The following is a 16273-nucleotide window of genomic DNA, read 5'->3' as shown; positions in this document are numbered from 1 at the left end:
AGCCCAAAAGTGTAATGCATTTGTGTGTGTGATAGCAGAAGACAGAACACGGGCTGAAAATCTCTTTCAGCCTCTTAGCCTTTTCCAATCCCGCCCACTGAATTCAGCGTTCTTGGGGAAAGCAATTGCAGCCCCCACCCCCTGGAAATTTACCCACAACCTTCATGTGCATAACTGGCCGGTAGAAGTTATTTCACCTGTTTTTGCTGGTAGAGTGTTAGCTGTAAGCACAACTTGTTTTTTATGGCGTAAATTATACGAAATGTTCAAACAGTGTCCAATAAATATACACTTAACAAGGGTGAGAATGGAATATTTTGCTCAGATTCCCAGGGCAAAGCAGAATAAACACCACTTGAGTATGGTAAACATGAGCTTTTGCTAGCCATGTTCTTTGAATACAATACAGTACTATTTTCATATTTTTGAGCCTTGTTTATGCACTGCTGTCTTGGGAGCCAATTATATTTTGGCATGCTCAGGCAGAGGCAATTTACAGGGGGAAGAAAACTTGTGTGAATTCTTAAGTTGCAGTTTCTGGGCTGGGATAAAGCTCTGCCAGGAATGCTGTCCTTCATTCTGCATCCTAGCAGGCAGAAACATTGGCATTTTCACTGTGCCCCCTATATATGTGTCTGGTGTTAATTCCGCCGTGTGTGCAGCTGTTTTGCTCCTTTGTCCCCTCCCAGGCTTCCCCAATTTCTCTTTAAAGTATGCAAATCCATATTGTACATTGATCACGTGCCAAAAGAACGAATAGCTGAGCAGGAAAGTGTGCAATGTGAAGTGAAAATATGCACAGGAAACTGGCACATTTCAGCAGCATTTGGGCAGAGGCGTAGCAGTTTGCAGAATTAAGAAATGAGGTGGGGAGGTGCAGGCTTGGCCTCCGTGCTGCTGCTCAAGCAAACTGACGGCCCGGTCACTTTTTCTCACCCCTTGGAGATCCTCTCAGGCAGAACGTGGCAAGATCACATTGCTGGCCAAAGCTCTCTTGCTGTTTGGGGGGAATCTACGGGGCCGCCTCTCCTGGTATGCCCCAATGGAGGACCTTACAGTCCATAAATAACAACATTTTGGAGGTCCCAAGTCGCAAGGTGGTTAGATTGGTCTCAACTAGGGCCAGGGCCTTTTCAGTACTGGCCCCAACTTGGTGGAACGCTCTGTCACAAGAGACCAGGGCCCTGAGGGACTTGACATCTTTCCACAGGGCCTGCAAGACAGAGCTGTTTTGCCTGGCCTTTGGTTTGGACTCAGTCTGACCCTTACGTTTCCCTCCCCTTATGGTTTTGCTCTATGGGCTACTTTTAAAACGAGGCTGCATTTTAAATTGCTTCCCCCCCCCCCCATTATGTTTTTACTGTAATTTTACTGATGTTAGCTGCCCTGAGCCCGGCTCTGGCCGGGTAGGGGGGGTATAAATATTTTTTTTAAAAAAAGAATATTATTATTATTATTATTATTATTATTATTATTATTATTAAATCCACAAGCTTCCAGGAAAACCATACAGTGTGGCTGCAGCTGGGGATTCTCCCCATGGTGTCTTAGGTGGGGAGCTGACAGAGTCCGCCCCCCCCCCCGCCAACTCTGAGCCTGCAGCTGGCTCCCCGTCACACCTGCGAAATCCCAGGTGACTTGCTCTGTGCTGCTCCAGCAGAACCTGACAAGATGCAGGCCTCCTACCTGTCACCACTGCATCACGCCGTTTCTCTAAGGAATTCAAAGTGGCAGGTCAGGGGCAGGAGGGAGCCACGCGGTTTATCCTCACAAAAACATTTCTAGGGCTTGTAGTCAGTCAGATCCAGCAGGGCTTATCCTGCTCTCTGATTTGGGGGAAGGGGAATTTGAGGAAAGCAGCTGCCTGGCTCTGCTCTCTCTCTCTGTGTGTGTATGAGAGAGAAATGTCCTGTGTTGCTGTTCTTCCAGTGGTACTGATGGGATTAATTCCAGAGTAGCGCCAACATTAGTCTGTTGAAGCAGCATAACAAAAATAATGCAGTTTTCTGTGGCACCTCTGCCATAACAGCACAGCCAAAGGCCATGACGAAGGAAGAGCTCTGGTCTGTGATATTTCACAAGCACAGTAATTGGCAATTTTGCTGCCCTCTTGTTCTCAGCTTTTGCTGTGTTAGCTTGTAGTGGGAGAAAAAATCTCTGCCCTTTAAATACCAAACTTGATTACGGTTCTCAGCTGGGATTAGTGCCTCAGGGGCGCCTTCTCACATCCAGGATCAGGCCACGTGGCCCAAAGTGGGAAGTTCGCCACCTACCCACTTGTAAAGCAGATGCGCGGTACGACTGGGTCAGGTGCTGGGTCAGAGTCGTGGCTGCAAAGGCTTTCCTCGAGTGGCTGTCTGCTATCAGCGATCCATAGGGCCTCTGTTTTGGAAAGCCTTTTGGAGGCAGCCTGCCGACTCGGGAAAGAAATTGGAGTGAGGGCACCAGCCTTGCTGGACGGAAGACTTCTCCTCGCTGGTGGGATGCTGAGCTGCTCCCGCCAGAAAGCAGAACGGGGAAACTTGGCAGAGTTTCGAGATGTGCTGGGCTTCACCAGATTCAAATCTGGAAGCCGGCAAGCCTCCTGCATCCATCCATGTGTTATGCAAAGACAGCACATTTTGCAGGAGTGTCCCAGGGCGCTCTCCAAATCCAGAGCGTTTTCCACATTGGACGGGGGGTGGGGGTGGGGGTGGAATACAGGAAGAGATTAAAAGGGGGAAATGAAAACAAGCTGTGCTGAAGTTCTTTGCATCTCGCAAGGCAGCCAGACTCTCCCTCCGACTAGTCCTGCAGTCTACATCTCTCTCTCACTTTCTGTCCCCCTGATCCTATGCTCTGCATAAATTTTTAAGATGTAACGTTGGGCATGCTTCCAAAATTGAGGTTTTTTGAGAACTGTGGAATGTGGGGACATGCAGAGGGATGAGGAAGAGGAATGGAAAGAAAGGAGAACGGATGGCCCCGTTTTGGAGAGAGCGTGCGGTCTAGGCTGGCAAGCAGTGTTGGCGATTGTGGCCGGTCCTATCGTTGGACAGAGTGAGGGTGGGGACTCTTTGTTTCCTGCCTGCCTTGGTTAATCCCCTTCTCCCAGCATATGTCGTAGGCATTGCGGATGGGAGACGCCCCCTGCCCAGCCAGCTGAGCAAGCAGGCAGAGAAATTCTGTGTGGCAGGAGCAGGAGCAGCAAACAACTCAAAGTGAATCGTTGTCGCTTGTCTTCACTTCCCCCACTGCCCTGCTCACAGTCGTGAAGAATATTCCTCCATTACGAATGGTCCATGCCGCCATTAAAAAAAGAGGTTGGAAGAGGCCAATATAGATGTGGAATGTCCCTAGATCAAGTGACTTTTCTTCTTTTAATTTCTTAACCTAGCGCAAGGTTGTCATCTGCACTGTTTAACTGAGAATCCATCACAGTCAGTCCATCATTTGAAAAATGAGGCTTTCAAGCCGTCTTGTCCCAAAATGGCAACTAGACATTCCATTTTGGCGACCGCAACCTTGAATTCAGGAGCCATTTGGCGCCTAGTTTATAGACCTGAGTTTCTAGCTCTGCTCCGATTGAGCCTCTTAATCTGATTATTCAAGGCCTGCCTCCTCCTCCATGGCAGGCAGCCTCTCCCAGGCAGCCCGGCTGGGGGGCTCTGGAGCTGCCCCCTGAACATTACGCGCTTGGATGCCATTTAAAGGATTAGCATCGCTCCAGCTGCTCCTTGGCAGGGCTGGGGGGAGGCGCCGCTTGTTGCCATCTGCTTCGTCAGTCTTGCAAGCTTTGCGGCAGGATCAGTGTTCTGCCTGTAAGCGGCTTAGTCACGCTCCACGGTGTGGGTGAGGATTCGTGCAAGCGCACAGCAAGTTGTCAGCAGTGTGGCCGTGCACCTGCTGCTTGCCCCCCCCCCCCCCCAGTTTCAAATACAGTCCAAGATGTTGCTGAAGGTGTTTGGCTGCACAGCCGGCCGTCTGCACCCGCAGCGCTGGAGAGGCGTCCGCCTGAACCTCTTTTTCGTGGCAGCCGGGGCTTAGAGCGACCCGGCTGGCTGAAATGGTGCTCAGTTTCCACAGGAAGTGGTTATTCGCTGCTTACCAAATTCAGATTCCTGCAAACCTCCGTCTCCTTTTCTTCGAATAAGGCCCTGGCCCTCAGGCCTCAAAGTGTCCGGGGTGATCTCGAGAACCAGATGCGGTCGCCGAGCAAGATTTCTAATAATAGCCAGGGAAAATACATAAACAGCAACACACTTTTGCAGAATAAATGCATGCAAAACTGACAGAAGTCTCTCGGGTTTGCATATTTCTGCACAATTTGCAGAATTCAGATTTTCTCTCCGCAGATTTCAGCACAGAAATTCGATTTTCCTTCTTCGTCTGTCTGGGCGTTGAGAGAAAACAGCCTGGCTGACGCTTTTGTTTGTTTCTGTCCTTTCTAGGAGGATGACGAGAAGATAATCCAGGAGATTCAGAAGGAAGCTGAAGAGGAGCAAAAGAGGAAAAACGGAGGTGGGTGGTGTCTCCCCCTCCCCCCTTAACAGGCAGAGGTCGATGGGGGTCCCTGGAGAACAGAGCAGCCCCAATTCCAAAAAGCACTTTCTGCCTAAGCCCCATGATTACCCACACAAGACAAACTTGGCTGGTCGGTTGTCTGCCTATTGGTTGATCTTGCAAACTTTAGATGAAAATGAGCTGGCGGTGTTTGCACAATTCAGCATCCTAGGGATATTCTGTAGCCTCAAAAGGGGTCTGTAGTAATCATCATCATCTATTTAACTTCTATACTGCCCTTCATCTGAGGATTGCAGAGCAGTTTAAAGTATAGAAACACAAGAATACATAACATTATAACCCTGGGATAACCTCAGCTGCACTGCCTGAGTTTCAGCATGCAGGTTTCAGCCAGGCCTGTGTACGTGGCATGCAGGTCTTCTGCAGAAAAAGCAGAGTATTACAACCACCGTGGGGTTTTAGCCGAAGGTTACGTTTGGAGAAAAGGATTGAGAAAGGTGAATTCCAATGGCAAGTACAGTGGTACCTTGGTTTACAACCATAATACGTTCCGGAGGTCTGTTTGTAAACCAAAACAGGTTGTAACCCAAAGAGGTGCTTTCGCCAATGGGGCCTCCAAAATTCGTAATCCAAAAAAAGGTTGCAAACCGGGACACGCACTTCCGGGTTTGACGTGTTTGTAATCCAAAACATGTATGCAAACCAAGGCGCCACTGTACATTTGCTGTTCACCGAAATTACTTCTTTTTAAATTATATATGTGACATAGGGGGAAACTGGTTTTTGTTTTTTTAAAAAAGTTGGCTCATTGCATGAGTTGATGGACTAAAATCCACCATGCGCAAAAGCCGTAGACCTCAAGCAGGAAGCATGGGAGTTGCCCGCATCTCTTATAGCAGCGGTCTTAGAAAATGGAGAATATCTGGTGTGCTGTTCTTTAAAAGTTCTGTAGGATTTATGCAGTTTTAAATCTGCTGCTCGGTTAATCATTGCACTTTTTAGATAACTCAGAAAGATTTTTCCAAACAGATTTCAATCCGAGCCAGCCTGGTTCTCCTCCAGCTGCTGCCGGACCCCTCGATTCTTCTGACGGCCTTTGGCCCAGGGGTCCATAAACATCTGGGGGAGTCAGGCTGGCCCTTCCCTGCCCCCCATCGCTTTAAAGGTTGAAGCTGAACTGCTGATTCTGCTCTTTACCTGCCCTCCTCATTGTTGTCTTTCTTTCCTCCTCTAGAAAACAGTTTCAAGCGGATTGGGCCCCCGGCAGAGAAACCTGCGGAGAAAATCCCGCGAATCGAAGCCATCCCCAGGCCGGTCCCGCAGAACCTCCACCACCAAATGCCCCCTTACCCGTTTGTGCACCCGGCCTACCCGCTGAACATGCCCCCCGTCCGCCCGCTCTACAACAACATTGGCCACATCAACATGGGGCCCATCCCTGCCCCTTACGTGCCCCCCCTGCCCAACATGCGGGTGAACTACGACTTCCCCCAGGTCAACCTGCCGCTGGAGCACAACCTCCCTATGCACTTTGGCCCACAGCCGCGGCACCGGTTCTGACCCGGCTCAGGGCGGCGCCAGGACTCTGGGAAGTCTCTGCAGGGAAAGTCCACACACTGGCTGACGCAGCCCACCCCCTCCTCTCTTCTCCACTTTCCCAGTAGACTGCAAGCGCTGAACATGCTCCTGGGCGCCCCTCCGGTCAAGGCAAGATCAGCACCTTTGCTGCCCAGTCTCTCTTGCGGGAAGCGGAAGGGACGGGAGGCTCGCCCTGGCACCACTTTGCTTCCGCCGCTCCTCTAGGAAGGAAGTTCTCTGCTCAGTGAGGTAGGCAGGCGGTGCCGGGGCCTGTTTGGCAAGAGGCAGCGACGACTCGGACCCACGTGCCAAAACCACAGTTTCTCTTGCCTGCCCAAACGGCGCTGAGAGTGGGAAAGAATCAGGTAGGAGGTTCAGCTCCGGCCAGCTACAGATTTTGACCGGTGTGGTTGACGGGCAAATGAAACCATTGATGGGAAACCACCGAGGAGGCAAGCAGAAGTTGGCAGAGGCTGTGCAAACACCAGATTGGCAGCTTCTGTGGCCCTCAGGTCAGGAAGAAACCCCAACAGAGCTCTTCCCACCACAACCATCTTGTGCCTTTGGCACAGGAGTCAGGCGGCGGGTTGCAGCCAACTAAGTCCTACTCAAGAGTAGACCCGTTGAAACCAGTGAGCCTAAGTTGGCCGTGTCCGTGAAGTTCAATGGCTCCACTCTGAGCAGGACTCGCGTTGGCTGCAACCCAGCCTTCCCAGGCTCAGTGTGTTGGTGGGTCGGGCTTTTCAAAGGGATAGCAGAGGCCTCTGATTCTTCCGAGGTGCCAAACTGAAGACTTGCTGTCACTCAGCTCAATGTAACGTGAGACCGCATCTGTTTGAAATAAACGCAGCTTCCGTGGCTGGAACAGTTCTCAAGTGTGTGAGCCAAACCTCTGGTGCTGGGCCTCTGACTTAGCAGTGCTATGGCTTTGGGGTGCGTTGCCCCTGTGGCTGCTTCCTGCTGGGCTTTGCATTGCACATGGAAAGCCTTGTGGGTTGAATCCTGGTACAGCTGCCGGGAGGGCGGTGGGGGTGGTGACGTGTCTGGAACCGGGTGAGCGTCGGCTGGCTTCACAGGCGAGCCTCTGCCTCCTCTGTTGTTGTGGTCGGTGTGCTTTGCTGTTCAGGGTCTTCTGCATGTTGGGAGTACCTGCTCGTTGACTTGTCTAGTTGTGGTCTGAAGCACTCTGGGCCATCTTGCAGGCTTGGAGGTCAAGGAATTCCCCCTGCGCACTTGGAAGGCATTTCCAGCTCCCAGAAGATTGCAGAGTTGCTCCCGCATACATGGAGCTGCCCGAGGCCAGTGGAGCCCTCGTTAATTGGGACAGGGCAATCATGACCCAAGCGCTCCTGGGCACTCTGCGTATGTGCAAAGGCTTCCTTGGACTCTTGAGCCGCTGACCCACCGCACTCGGCTGTGGAAACCTTCAGCCTGAAGCTTTCCATTTGGATTATTCCAGGCAGGGCTGGAAGAGGGTTTGTTGGTCTCCAGCTCCCATGCCCAGAGGGATGATGGGAGTTGTAGTCCAGCAGCTTCCGGAGGACCACCATGGATTCCCCACCCTTGGCTTAAGGGCTGTTTTGTACCAGTGCCGGCAAATGCACAGCCGGTTGCAGCCTGGCCTTCAAAGGCTCCCATGTGCCTGAGCACTTCTGTGGAGTGATCTGACCTTCTGCATGACCTGCGGAACTCCAGAGCTCTGCAGTCCTGCCTCTGCTTCAAGGAGGGGTCTCTGTTGCCAGATACGGACCACTTCGCGCACAACGACACGCCAGGTCCATCCCCACTCTAAGGCTTCTGTGCGGCAGGAATGAGCACTGGATCACATCCTGTCCGCCTGACTTAACGCCAGCCATTTGAAACAGTTTCCCCCCCGCAGAGCTATGAACATGGATGCTCTCATTTGCTAGGATTATGAGCAACTTACAGAAAATAACTCCAATGGAGAAGAATTTCCAACCACCCTTTTGCTTAATAATAAATACATTTCGCACTTACTCTTTGAAACTCTGGGTCTGCTTTCCTTTTAGAAGTATTACGATAAAGCATCTTTGGGGTGGAGTGGGGGCGTGGGACCCATTCTGAGCTGGGCTCTTCTCTCCCCCGACTTTGCCTTTTGACCTTCGTAGTCCTGGGACTATGGGCCACAGACAAAGCCAAATATGGCAGCTCCCCCCTTTCCCCTCTCTTCCTATGTTGGCCCCCCTCCCCCTTGACTGGAAGGGTGCTCATGGATTTGGGAGCTCCCTGCATGAGCTCCACCAGGGCACTGAAAACGGGCAAACCTTAAACCCTGAGAGGCAACCAAAACAATTCTCCCAATAGCCGTGGGGACGCTGTTGCCTCCTGCCCTCCCCTCTTCCCTTGCAATACGTACCCAGGCACCACCACCTGTTTATTTGGAAACTGATCTGTTTCAGTCCCTCCCACTCATTTTATTTGGTGCCCTCCTAGACTGCAACTCCAGCCTCGCCTGATCATTGGCCAGGCTGGCTGGGGGCCTGAGTCTATAACATCTGGAGGGCATCAGGTTGGGAATAGCTGAGGGAGTGTGTAACAAAAGTGAACCAATGACTCCTTTGCTGCAGAGAGAGAACAACTGCCTGTAGGACAGGTGTGCAGGGAGCGGTGCATGCGCGTGCTGCGGATGAATCTGGCAATACCTGCATTCCAAGTTTGCTCTGGGTAACCTGTTGGCTTAAAAGTTCCGTTGCGTTGACTGTTCCATGTTTGCCGTAGTTTAAAATCATGCTGTTTGTCGACGCTGCTGCTCCTGTTCAGTGATTCTTAAAAGGTGTCATGATACAGCTGGCCAAGTGCTCTGTGGCTGATTTCTCTTCAGGTTTTGACATTAGCACCTTAACTTTAAAACAAAAGATTATTTGATGTAGCAATTGCCGGACATGCAGGTGGTGCTGTGTTTGGAGGAAAGCAACCTCAGCAGGGCTAGCTGTCAGGAAACAAAGGATGGGAGGAAGGACCGCTGGCGATATTTTTGAAAGCGTTGGGCGTGTGTGAGTGCATGCGGCAACCAGCTATGCATGAAAGAAACCCCTCTTGTATCACAGCTGTAGACAGAGAGGTGGCCTGTGGGTGCCATCCTGCGGTTTAATTGATAAGAGAAGCTGCTTCTGAAAGCGCTGGGTGTTGGTGCTTCGCTCCCACTTTGCCCATTGGCACTGCCTTTCCAGGATTGCTTCTGCAGTGTTCATGAGGACTAAAGCCCAGAGGCATTGAATCTTCCCCCAGTCACTTTGGCTCCCCTTCCGTGGGTCTCGCTGGGAGGAGAGGCTCCTGCGCGCTCGGTGCTCTGGGCCAGGTCTACATTCTCTGCAGCAGGCACAATTTCCCTGGGGAGGCAGCGTTCCCCAGTTGAAGCTCGGGTGGCCTTCCTGCCTACCGGCCCATTCATGTGCACATGGACAGTTGTGCCAGGACATCCTGAAGCTGTGTCCATGTGTGTTTAAAGATTTGGGCGAGGACCTTGCATCCCTTTTTGTCTTGGGGAATTCTGATGCGCTCACAGTGGTTGTCTTGGCTGTGCAGAGTGTGGGGCCCCCCAGAGTGGCCAGTGCTCAGAGGCAAAGCTCAACGTCCGGCAAGGAGCTTGACCTTTTTGCCAACCTAGGCTGCAGAATCGCCCTGGCATGTGCAAGGGCCCTGGGTGCCTTTACCAAGATGGTTAGAGCCTTCCTAACGCTGACCAATCAGGGCCTTGCACACCAGAAGCAGGTCTTAACAATAGCGTTTCCCTGTTGTTAGGCTACTGTGCTCTCTTCCCCTTTGCTTTGACCAGCTCACATGAAGTTTACCGTTTGTTATCTCTAAGCCGTAGCATTTTGGAAGGTCTTTGTGGATGTTTGTACTTGAGTGAATGTAGTTGGGAGCAGGCAGAGGAGCAGTTAAAGCTGGCTGCTGTTGCCTTAGTACGACTGGAGACCTTTCATTGCAGTTTGCTGGACCCGTGAGGCCCTTGGCCCTTCACCATCTCCCCATTTTCTGTGCTGGCTCTAGTTCATAGCGTCCATTCATTTCAGGCTGCTTCCTGTAGAGATGGAGACTTGGGTGGCGGCAGCTCCTGTTAGCCAGAGATTGGAAGCTCAGCTGTTGCTGGTCTTCATATCCAGTGGATTTCAAAAGCCATTTAGCATGGATGGGGTGGCCTATTCCTCCACCCCCCACCCCATCCCCACTTGGTGCCCCTTTCAGTGAGGTTTTTTATTTGGCCAGGGGTCCTCCTCTTTGCATAGACAAAATACTGAAGAAAGATACCCGCCCAAGCTGAATGGCTCCTTCGCCTCTGCCTCCCATCATTCTGGTGCTCGTGAGTAAAATAATTCTTTAAGCGGGGATAATCCACCTCTTGGGAAATCGAGGCATTTTGACTGCAAAGACGGTGCCTTTTTTACTACATCTGAAACTGCAACACTCTTTCCTCATTCTTTGCCTGCCCACGAGCAACGGAGAAAACCTCCTGGGGGTCCATACTGACTTAAAAAATGATTTTTGGCCTTGCTCATTTTGATGTGTAAGCCTGAAGCAAAGACCTCCTTAGCCTATGATCGTGAACAGAGATGCCAAGGTCCAGCTCCTGGCACTTCTTGAACAGCCTTGTTCAATTGCCTCTTCCCCCCCCCCCCCATGGAAGCGTCCCCTTGAGCATTTCACCCTATCTCTTTGCTACTTCTTGTTTGGGGTTGCGCGACTTCGTCCTAAACAATGAGCCACCCCATCCCTCAAAGCGGATTTTGGTCCTCGGTCCCTTTCCGCGTTAAGAACACCACGTTGGGGAGAAAGGGCAGCCATCTGCAGGGAAGAGGATTTCCTTTCTTGCAGTTATTCCAGGATGAATCTTAACTTCGGATATATGTTGGTTTCCTTTTCCAAGTTTCGCACGGGGAGAGCATCGTCTCTTTGTGAGGGCTTTTCTGAACTTCAGCCAGGGAAACTTTACCAGACCTGTGTGTCTGACATGGGAGAGCGTTGCCCCCGTGCTGTGACGTAGCGTGAAGGCCGGCCTCTCACCGCAGTGCTGTGCTTCAGTCCAGGCCGCACCACCTGGCCATGCAGGTGAGGCCTCTCATGACAGAACGCCTCTCTGCTCATTTTTTTTTACAAAAAATCCTTGCACGCATAAAGCTAGCAAGCTCAAGGATTCTGGTCTGGCCACTTCCCCTGCCGCGTTATTTTCCTGCATAGGGGGATTTTTAAAAAATAGCCTGAAGAGGTCCGCCCGGAAACGTCCTGCGAACCAGGATGGTTTAGCATGGGTAACATTGAAGTCCCTTGAGCTTGAGCCAGGCTTCCTGGACAGGGCGCCCTCCAGTTGTTCTGCGCTACAACTCCCACCAGCCCCAGCTAGTACAGCTGTGGTGAGTATACAATATGGCCCTCCTGGCTGCGCATTGTAGTGCAAAACATCTGGCTGGGCAGCAGTTAGCAAAGGCTGCTGTCAACATGCCCCTGTGGGCTCCAGGTTCTCACGGCCTCCTCTCTTCTTTTGTATTTGCATTTTCCTTTGTGGCTTTTTTTTTAAAATTAAAGTTCATCTCTCTTTACGGGTAGACACAGGGAAGTGTGTGTTTTGTACACCCCAAGCTTGACATTTTAACAGGTACTTTCTATTATCAAATTTGCAGTGTCGCATTTAACTTGCCTTAAAAGGTGGAGAGAGAAATCTAGTATTTGCACTTCGCAAAAAAAAAAAGACAAGAAATGGGAAAAAAAGAGCAAACCCCGTTGAGGGAAAATTGTGCATGTCCTGCAACTTTGTATAACAATAGCTTAAAAACGAATAAGTGGTTTATTAATAAAGAAAGGAAAAAAGAATATTTTTTCTTTACCTTCTGGTAGGAAACCGTTCTAATATTCTGTGTAAAAAGTCTCTGTATTATATTGTAATTTGAATTTTTTGTAATTAAAACAACAACCTTGTGCACTCTCATTGGGTGGCTGTTTCTTTCCCCCCCCAACCTGGCTTCTGGTTTCCTCCACACCTTTTGTTGTTTGTGGTTACAGGTGGCAAAACGTCTGAACAGCCACTGCAAGAACAAGACTCTGGACAAGGTGGGCCTTGGTCTGATCCAAGAGACTCTTCCTCTGAAATCCTGTAGCTTCTTCTACGGGAAATGTTCTGGGTTATTTTCGTCCTGATTTCCTCTTGCCATGACTCCTCTGGAGAGCAACAATACCGTAGTGGAACAAGCTAAAGCAGGATAAATCTGCCATGGATGCACTATCAGTGTGCCAATGTGTTGCAGAAGATACCCATAATATAACCATAATAACCAGGGTGTTTGCAGTGTAGAGTTCTTCTGATTCCATCCCTAAACACCAGTCCTATATCCCCAGCTCCCAGCACTGAAATCTCTCCATGTGGATGCAATTCATGTCATTTGGAGGGTTAGATTATTCATTTTTAAAGGCAAATCTCTTTCTCCCCTGCCTCACCAGGTGGGGAATTCTGATACACCCTCCTTCGCAAGGATTGGAGAGGGCCAGGGATCTGCTCACTCGCCTTGGTTTGCCAGTGTAGGCTAAAGAGCAATAGCTTGTAAGGTGGCCGAGATCTGCCCCCATTAAATGGATGTGCAGCTGTGTGTGTGGATGAGTGACGGGCACATCCAGCAAGATTAGCTTAAAGGGCAGGAGCATCCTGCACCCCCCCACCCCCGTCAGCCACCCCACCCCCAATCCCACCTTGCCTTCCACTCTTTGACAGCCTGATCCTCTGCATAATATGACTGGAGAGAGCTTATTTCAGGGTCTCTCCTCCATCAGCCCTGTTTTGATTTCCTCGAGCGTCTCTTCAAACGAGGAAGCGAGACCCCAACTGTACCAGGTTTGTTCAAATAAGCAAAAATGACAGTTGCAAACAGATCTGCGTATCAGGAGGAACTCTATGAATTTTCACGGAGGCTTTTGTGTTTTAATTTGCAAATTGATTTGAAAATGGACAGCTCTGTTGCTCCTTCCTCTTAACAGGAGTGGCACACATTCCCCCCCCCCCCCGTGTCAGTTTTAGACTGATCTGTGGGTTGCTGGAGCCTCGACTGCTGCAGAAAGCGTTTCCTTTGTGTGGAGGAGAAAGGCCTGTCTGGGCCCAAGCAGGGCAGGGGGTTGGGGGCTGCTGTCTTTCTTCCTGCCTGTCTCTCCCTGACCTCTTCAAATAAAGGAGGTGGGGGTGGGGGAGGTGAAGGGAAAAGAGGAGGGAGGACAAGCCAAGCCCCCCCCCCAAGCTGCTATTCAGAGCCAAGGTGTCCCCCTCCCTCCTTCCTTGCAGCATCAAAGCGTCAGGCGGCCCCTCTCCATGGTCAGAGACCCTTCCCCTCTTCAAGAGAAGAGGGCCAGAGTTCAGTTGGCTGCCTTGGAAAAGGGGGTGGGGGGGGCGAGATGGAAACTCCATGAACTGAGTGCTGGGGAGGTGAAGAGGGCAAAGGCCCCCCCCCCTTGCCTGGCCAGGATAGGGAGATATGAAAGGAACCAGCCTTCATCTTCATTTTTAACATTCTTTTCCTCACCTTATTTCTGTTATTGACACAGCCCAGTTCCTTAGAAACTCCACATGCCCAACTGCAAAAAACAACAACTTGCTTCACACTGCACTTTTCTGACACTGCACAAAACCTTTGTCCAGCTGCACATTTAGAACATAAACGCAGTATTTCGGAAGGCTGCCTCAGCCCAGTGGAAGGGCCGTCCATGAACGTTAATTCGTGCAGCAGCTGAGATGGCTGGAATTGCTTATGGAACCAGCAATTACTCTCCAATGGGGCAAGCCTGTCTACTCTCAAGCAAGCCCTGTTGAGCTCAGCTGGGTTTGAGCAGAGTTTGTTTTAAGGCTACCCCTGAGACCAGGTTTCCTTGCATTTGCAGGTAACACTGAACTGCTTTGGATCTCACGATCCTGCCAGCAAAAGGGGACCAAATGCTTTGCTCAGCAACACTGGAGCATAACGGAGCCTGCAGGATCAGCCCTTAGCCAGCCTCCTGCCCTAATGGTGGCCAACCAGATTCAGCAGCATTGCTGCCCAAAGCAGGCTGACCAAATGCCTGTTAGCCGGGAGGCCTGCAAGGAGGGCGGCTTTCCCCTCCCAAAGGCGAGGGCCCCCCGTTTCTCTCAGACAACAAATCAGAGCAAGGCTGCCCCTTCTTTCCCAAAGGGTGATGGAGAGGCGACCCCACTCCCCTTGCCCTCAAGCCTTGCTGTGCAGGGAGAAGCAGAGCCTGGCTGCAGAACGGATTCTGCCACAAATAAAAGAACCTCCAGCAAGTTGCTACTGGCAACGAGGACCGGAGCACCCGGCTGCAGCTTCTTATTTTCAGACACCTCTGGACCAGCCATTTTCACATACCGGCCGCAGTCTGGAGAGCTGGTGCAGAACAGCATTATAGGAGACCCCCCCGCCCCGCCCTGGGGGATCCACCCCCCACTTTTCACAAGCTGCTGCACACATAACTCCTAACAGGCTGCTCTGATCATCCTCGCTCTGCACTGGGCAAATGTAGGGATTCCTGCGGAGTGTTGGAACTGCCCCCTGGTCCACCTAGCTCAGTATTGCTGAAATTGACCAGCAGCTCTCTGGTGTTTTCTTGAGGCTTCCCTCCTAGGCAGATGTTCTTAGCAGAGGCTGGATGGCCATCCATCAGGGATGTTTTAGTTAGGATTCCCAAATTTCAGGGGGCTGGACTAGATGACCCCCTGGGTACCTCCCAACTCTGCAATGCTATGCTTCTGTGGTGCTAAGCATTGCTTTCTGCATGAGGAGCTATTAAATGACCCACCACATTCCATTGCTGAGACTAGGGCTTCTCACCACCACCTGCTGGAAGGAGGCAAATCAAGTACAGTAAATCACGCAGAGATGCAGCGGCCAACCTCCTCTCTGCGTGTGGATGCTGTGGTCTTACAAAAGACTTTAATCTGAATATTGTTATTTGCTGCACCATAGTACAAGATTGTGAGTGCACTGAGGCCTGCTGCACCATAGTACAAGGTGAGCCTTCTAGTCCTCCAGAGTAGCTGACCAGATGCTCCAATGCGAAACCCGCAAGCAGGATCACAGCACAAAAGCAACTCTCCCCTCCTGCAGTTTCCAGCAACCTGGGATTCAGAAAAATCGCTGCCTCTGACTGTGGAAGCCGAGCAGAGCCATGGTAGCTAGTCATCTGTGTGAATTTGTCCAATCCTCTTCTAAAGCCAGACCCTGTGATCCTCCTCTTCTGAGGCCCTTCTTCATGTGCTGCCTCCATGAGAGGGCCAGAGGGTGGCAATACGAGAACGGGGCCTTTTCTGTGGTGGCCCTAGGGAGTTTTGGCTGGCACCTTCACTATGTATGTTTTTAGGCACTAGATGAAAGCGTTCCTCTTCTCCCAGGCCTTTGGGTGATTGGCAGCTGATGCCCTTTTAAATGTGGGGTTTTTTTTGAGGGGGACGGACAAGTATTGGTTTGTTATTTTTATTTTTGCTATGGATTTTGTGGTTTTAATCCTGCAATTTTATGTTGTAGACCACCCTCAGATTTGTGGATGAAGAGCAGTATACCAATTTACTCAATGATGAGGGTGAGATCTGTTGCTGGAAACCGCAGTAGGGGAGTGGGCTATTGAGCTGTGGTCCTGCTTCAAGATTTTCCAAAATTGGCACCTTTAAGAGCAGGATGATGGACTTTGGGGGGGGGGGGGCTTTGGCTTGACCCAGCATGCAATTATGTTCTTCTTGGATCAAAGACGTGAGGGGGGCTGAGCACTTCCTCCTGAGAGAGACTGGGGGCAAGGGATGTTGATATTTTCACCCCCTCCCATTGCAAGCATCTCCTGATCTGGTGTTTTGAGAAAGGAGGAGGCAAAAACTGCTCTTCTATTCTTCCACTCCTGCCTGAGAGTCTTATCTATGTAGTGACTAGATGGCTGAGTGGGAGGTGTAACACACTGGAGCAAGCCAGTAGTTTGCAGTAGCTATTAGAAATAAAAGAAGTTCTACTTCACAGCTATCTTCTGCGTTATTTATACTCTGCAGAGTCTGCTGCTCACAATGCACAGTTGTGAGTCCAGGGCACTGAGACATGCTTTCCAGGATTGGAAGGTCTCTGAAAGTGCTCCAGTCGTCTAGCCCAGTCGGGGAAGAACCAGATATTGAGCCCAGCCCCTGGCATCGGTTGAAAGGCGTACCGACAGGGGATGCTTATGGGCT

At 50.9% G+C, this 16273-nt stretch overlaps 2 protein-coding genes and 1 long non-coding RNA gene across 3 annotated transcripts in view; 1 reads left to right on the top strand and 2 right to left on the bottom strand.

Annotated features, from left to right (window-relative positions):
• Positions 1 to 12025, top strand: part of RNF216 (ring finger protein 216) — an 81886-nt gene extending 69861 nt beyond the window's left edge. Inside the window, exons 16-17 of the mRNA XM_083413415.1 lie at positions 4431 to 4500; positions 5738 to 12025. Of these exons, the coding sequence (XP_083269541.1) occupies positions 4431 to 4500; positions 5738 to 6063 (396 nt within the window). The 3' untranslated portion in view covers positions 6064 to 12025. The remainder of the gene's footprint in view (positions 1 to 4430; positions 4501 to 5737) is intronic.
• The window catches only part of LOC310664603, a 404468-nt gene that overhangs the window by 167539 nt on the left and 220656 nt on the right, over positions 1 to 16273 (bottom strand). The window lies entirely within an intron of this gene.
• Positions 1 to 16273, bottom strand: part of FSCN1 (fascin actin-bundling protein 1) — a 333406-nt gene that overhangs the window by 274323 nt on the left and 42810 nt on the right. The window lies entirely within an intron of this gene.

The sequence above is a fragment of the Podarcis tiliguerta genome, assembly GCF_965153285.1.
Source record: "Podarcis tiliguerta genome assembly, chromosome: 14".
In the NCBI taxonomy this organism is placed as follows: domain Eukaryota; kingdom Metazoa; phylum Chordata; class Lepidosauria; order Squamata; family Lacertidae; genus Podarcis; species Podarcis tiliguerta.
Note: the sequence above shows the minus strand (reverse complement) of the source record. Positions and strands in the feature narration are given on the sequence as shown.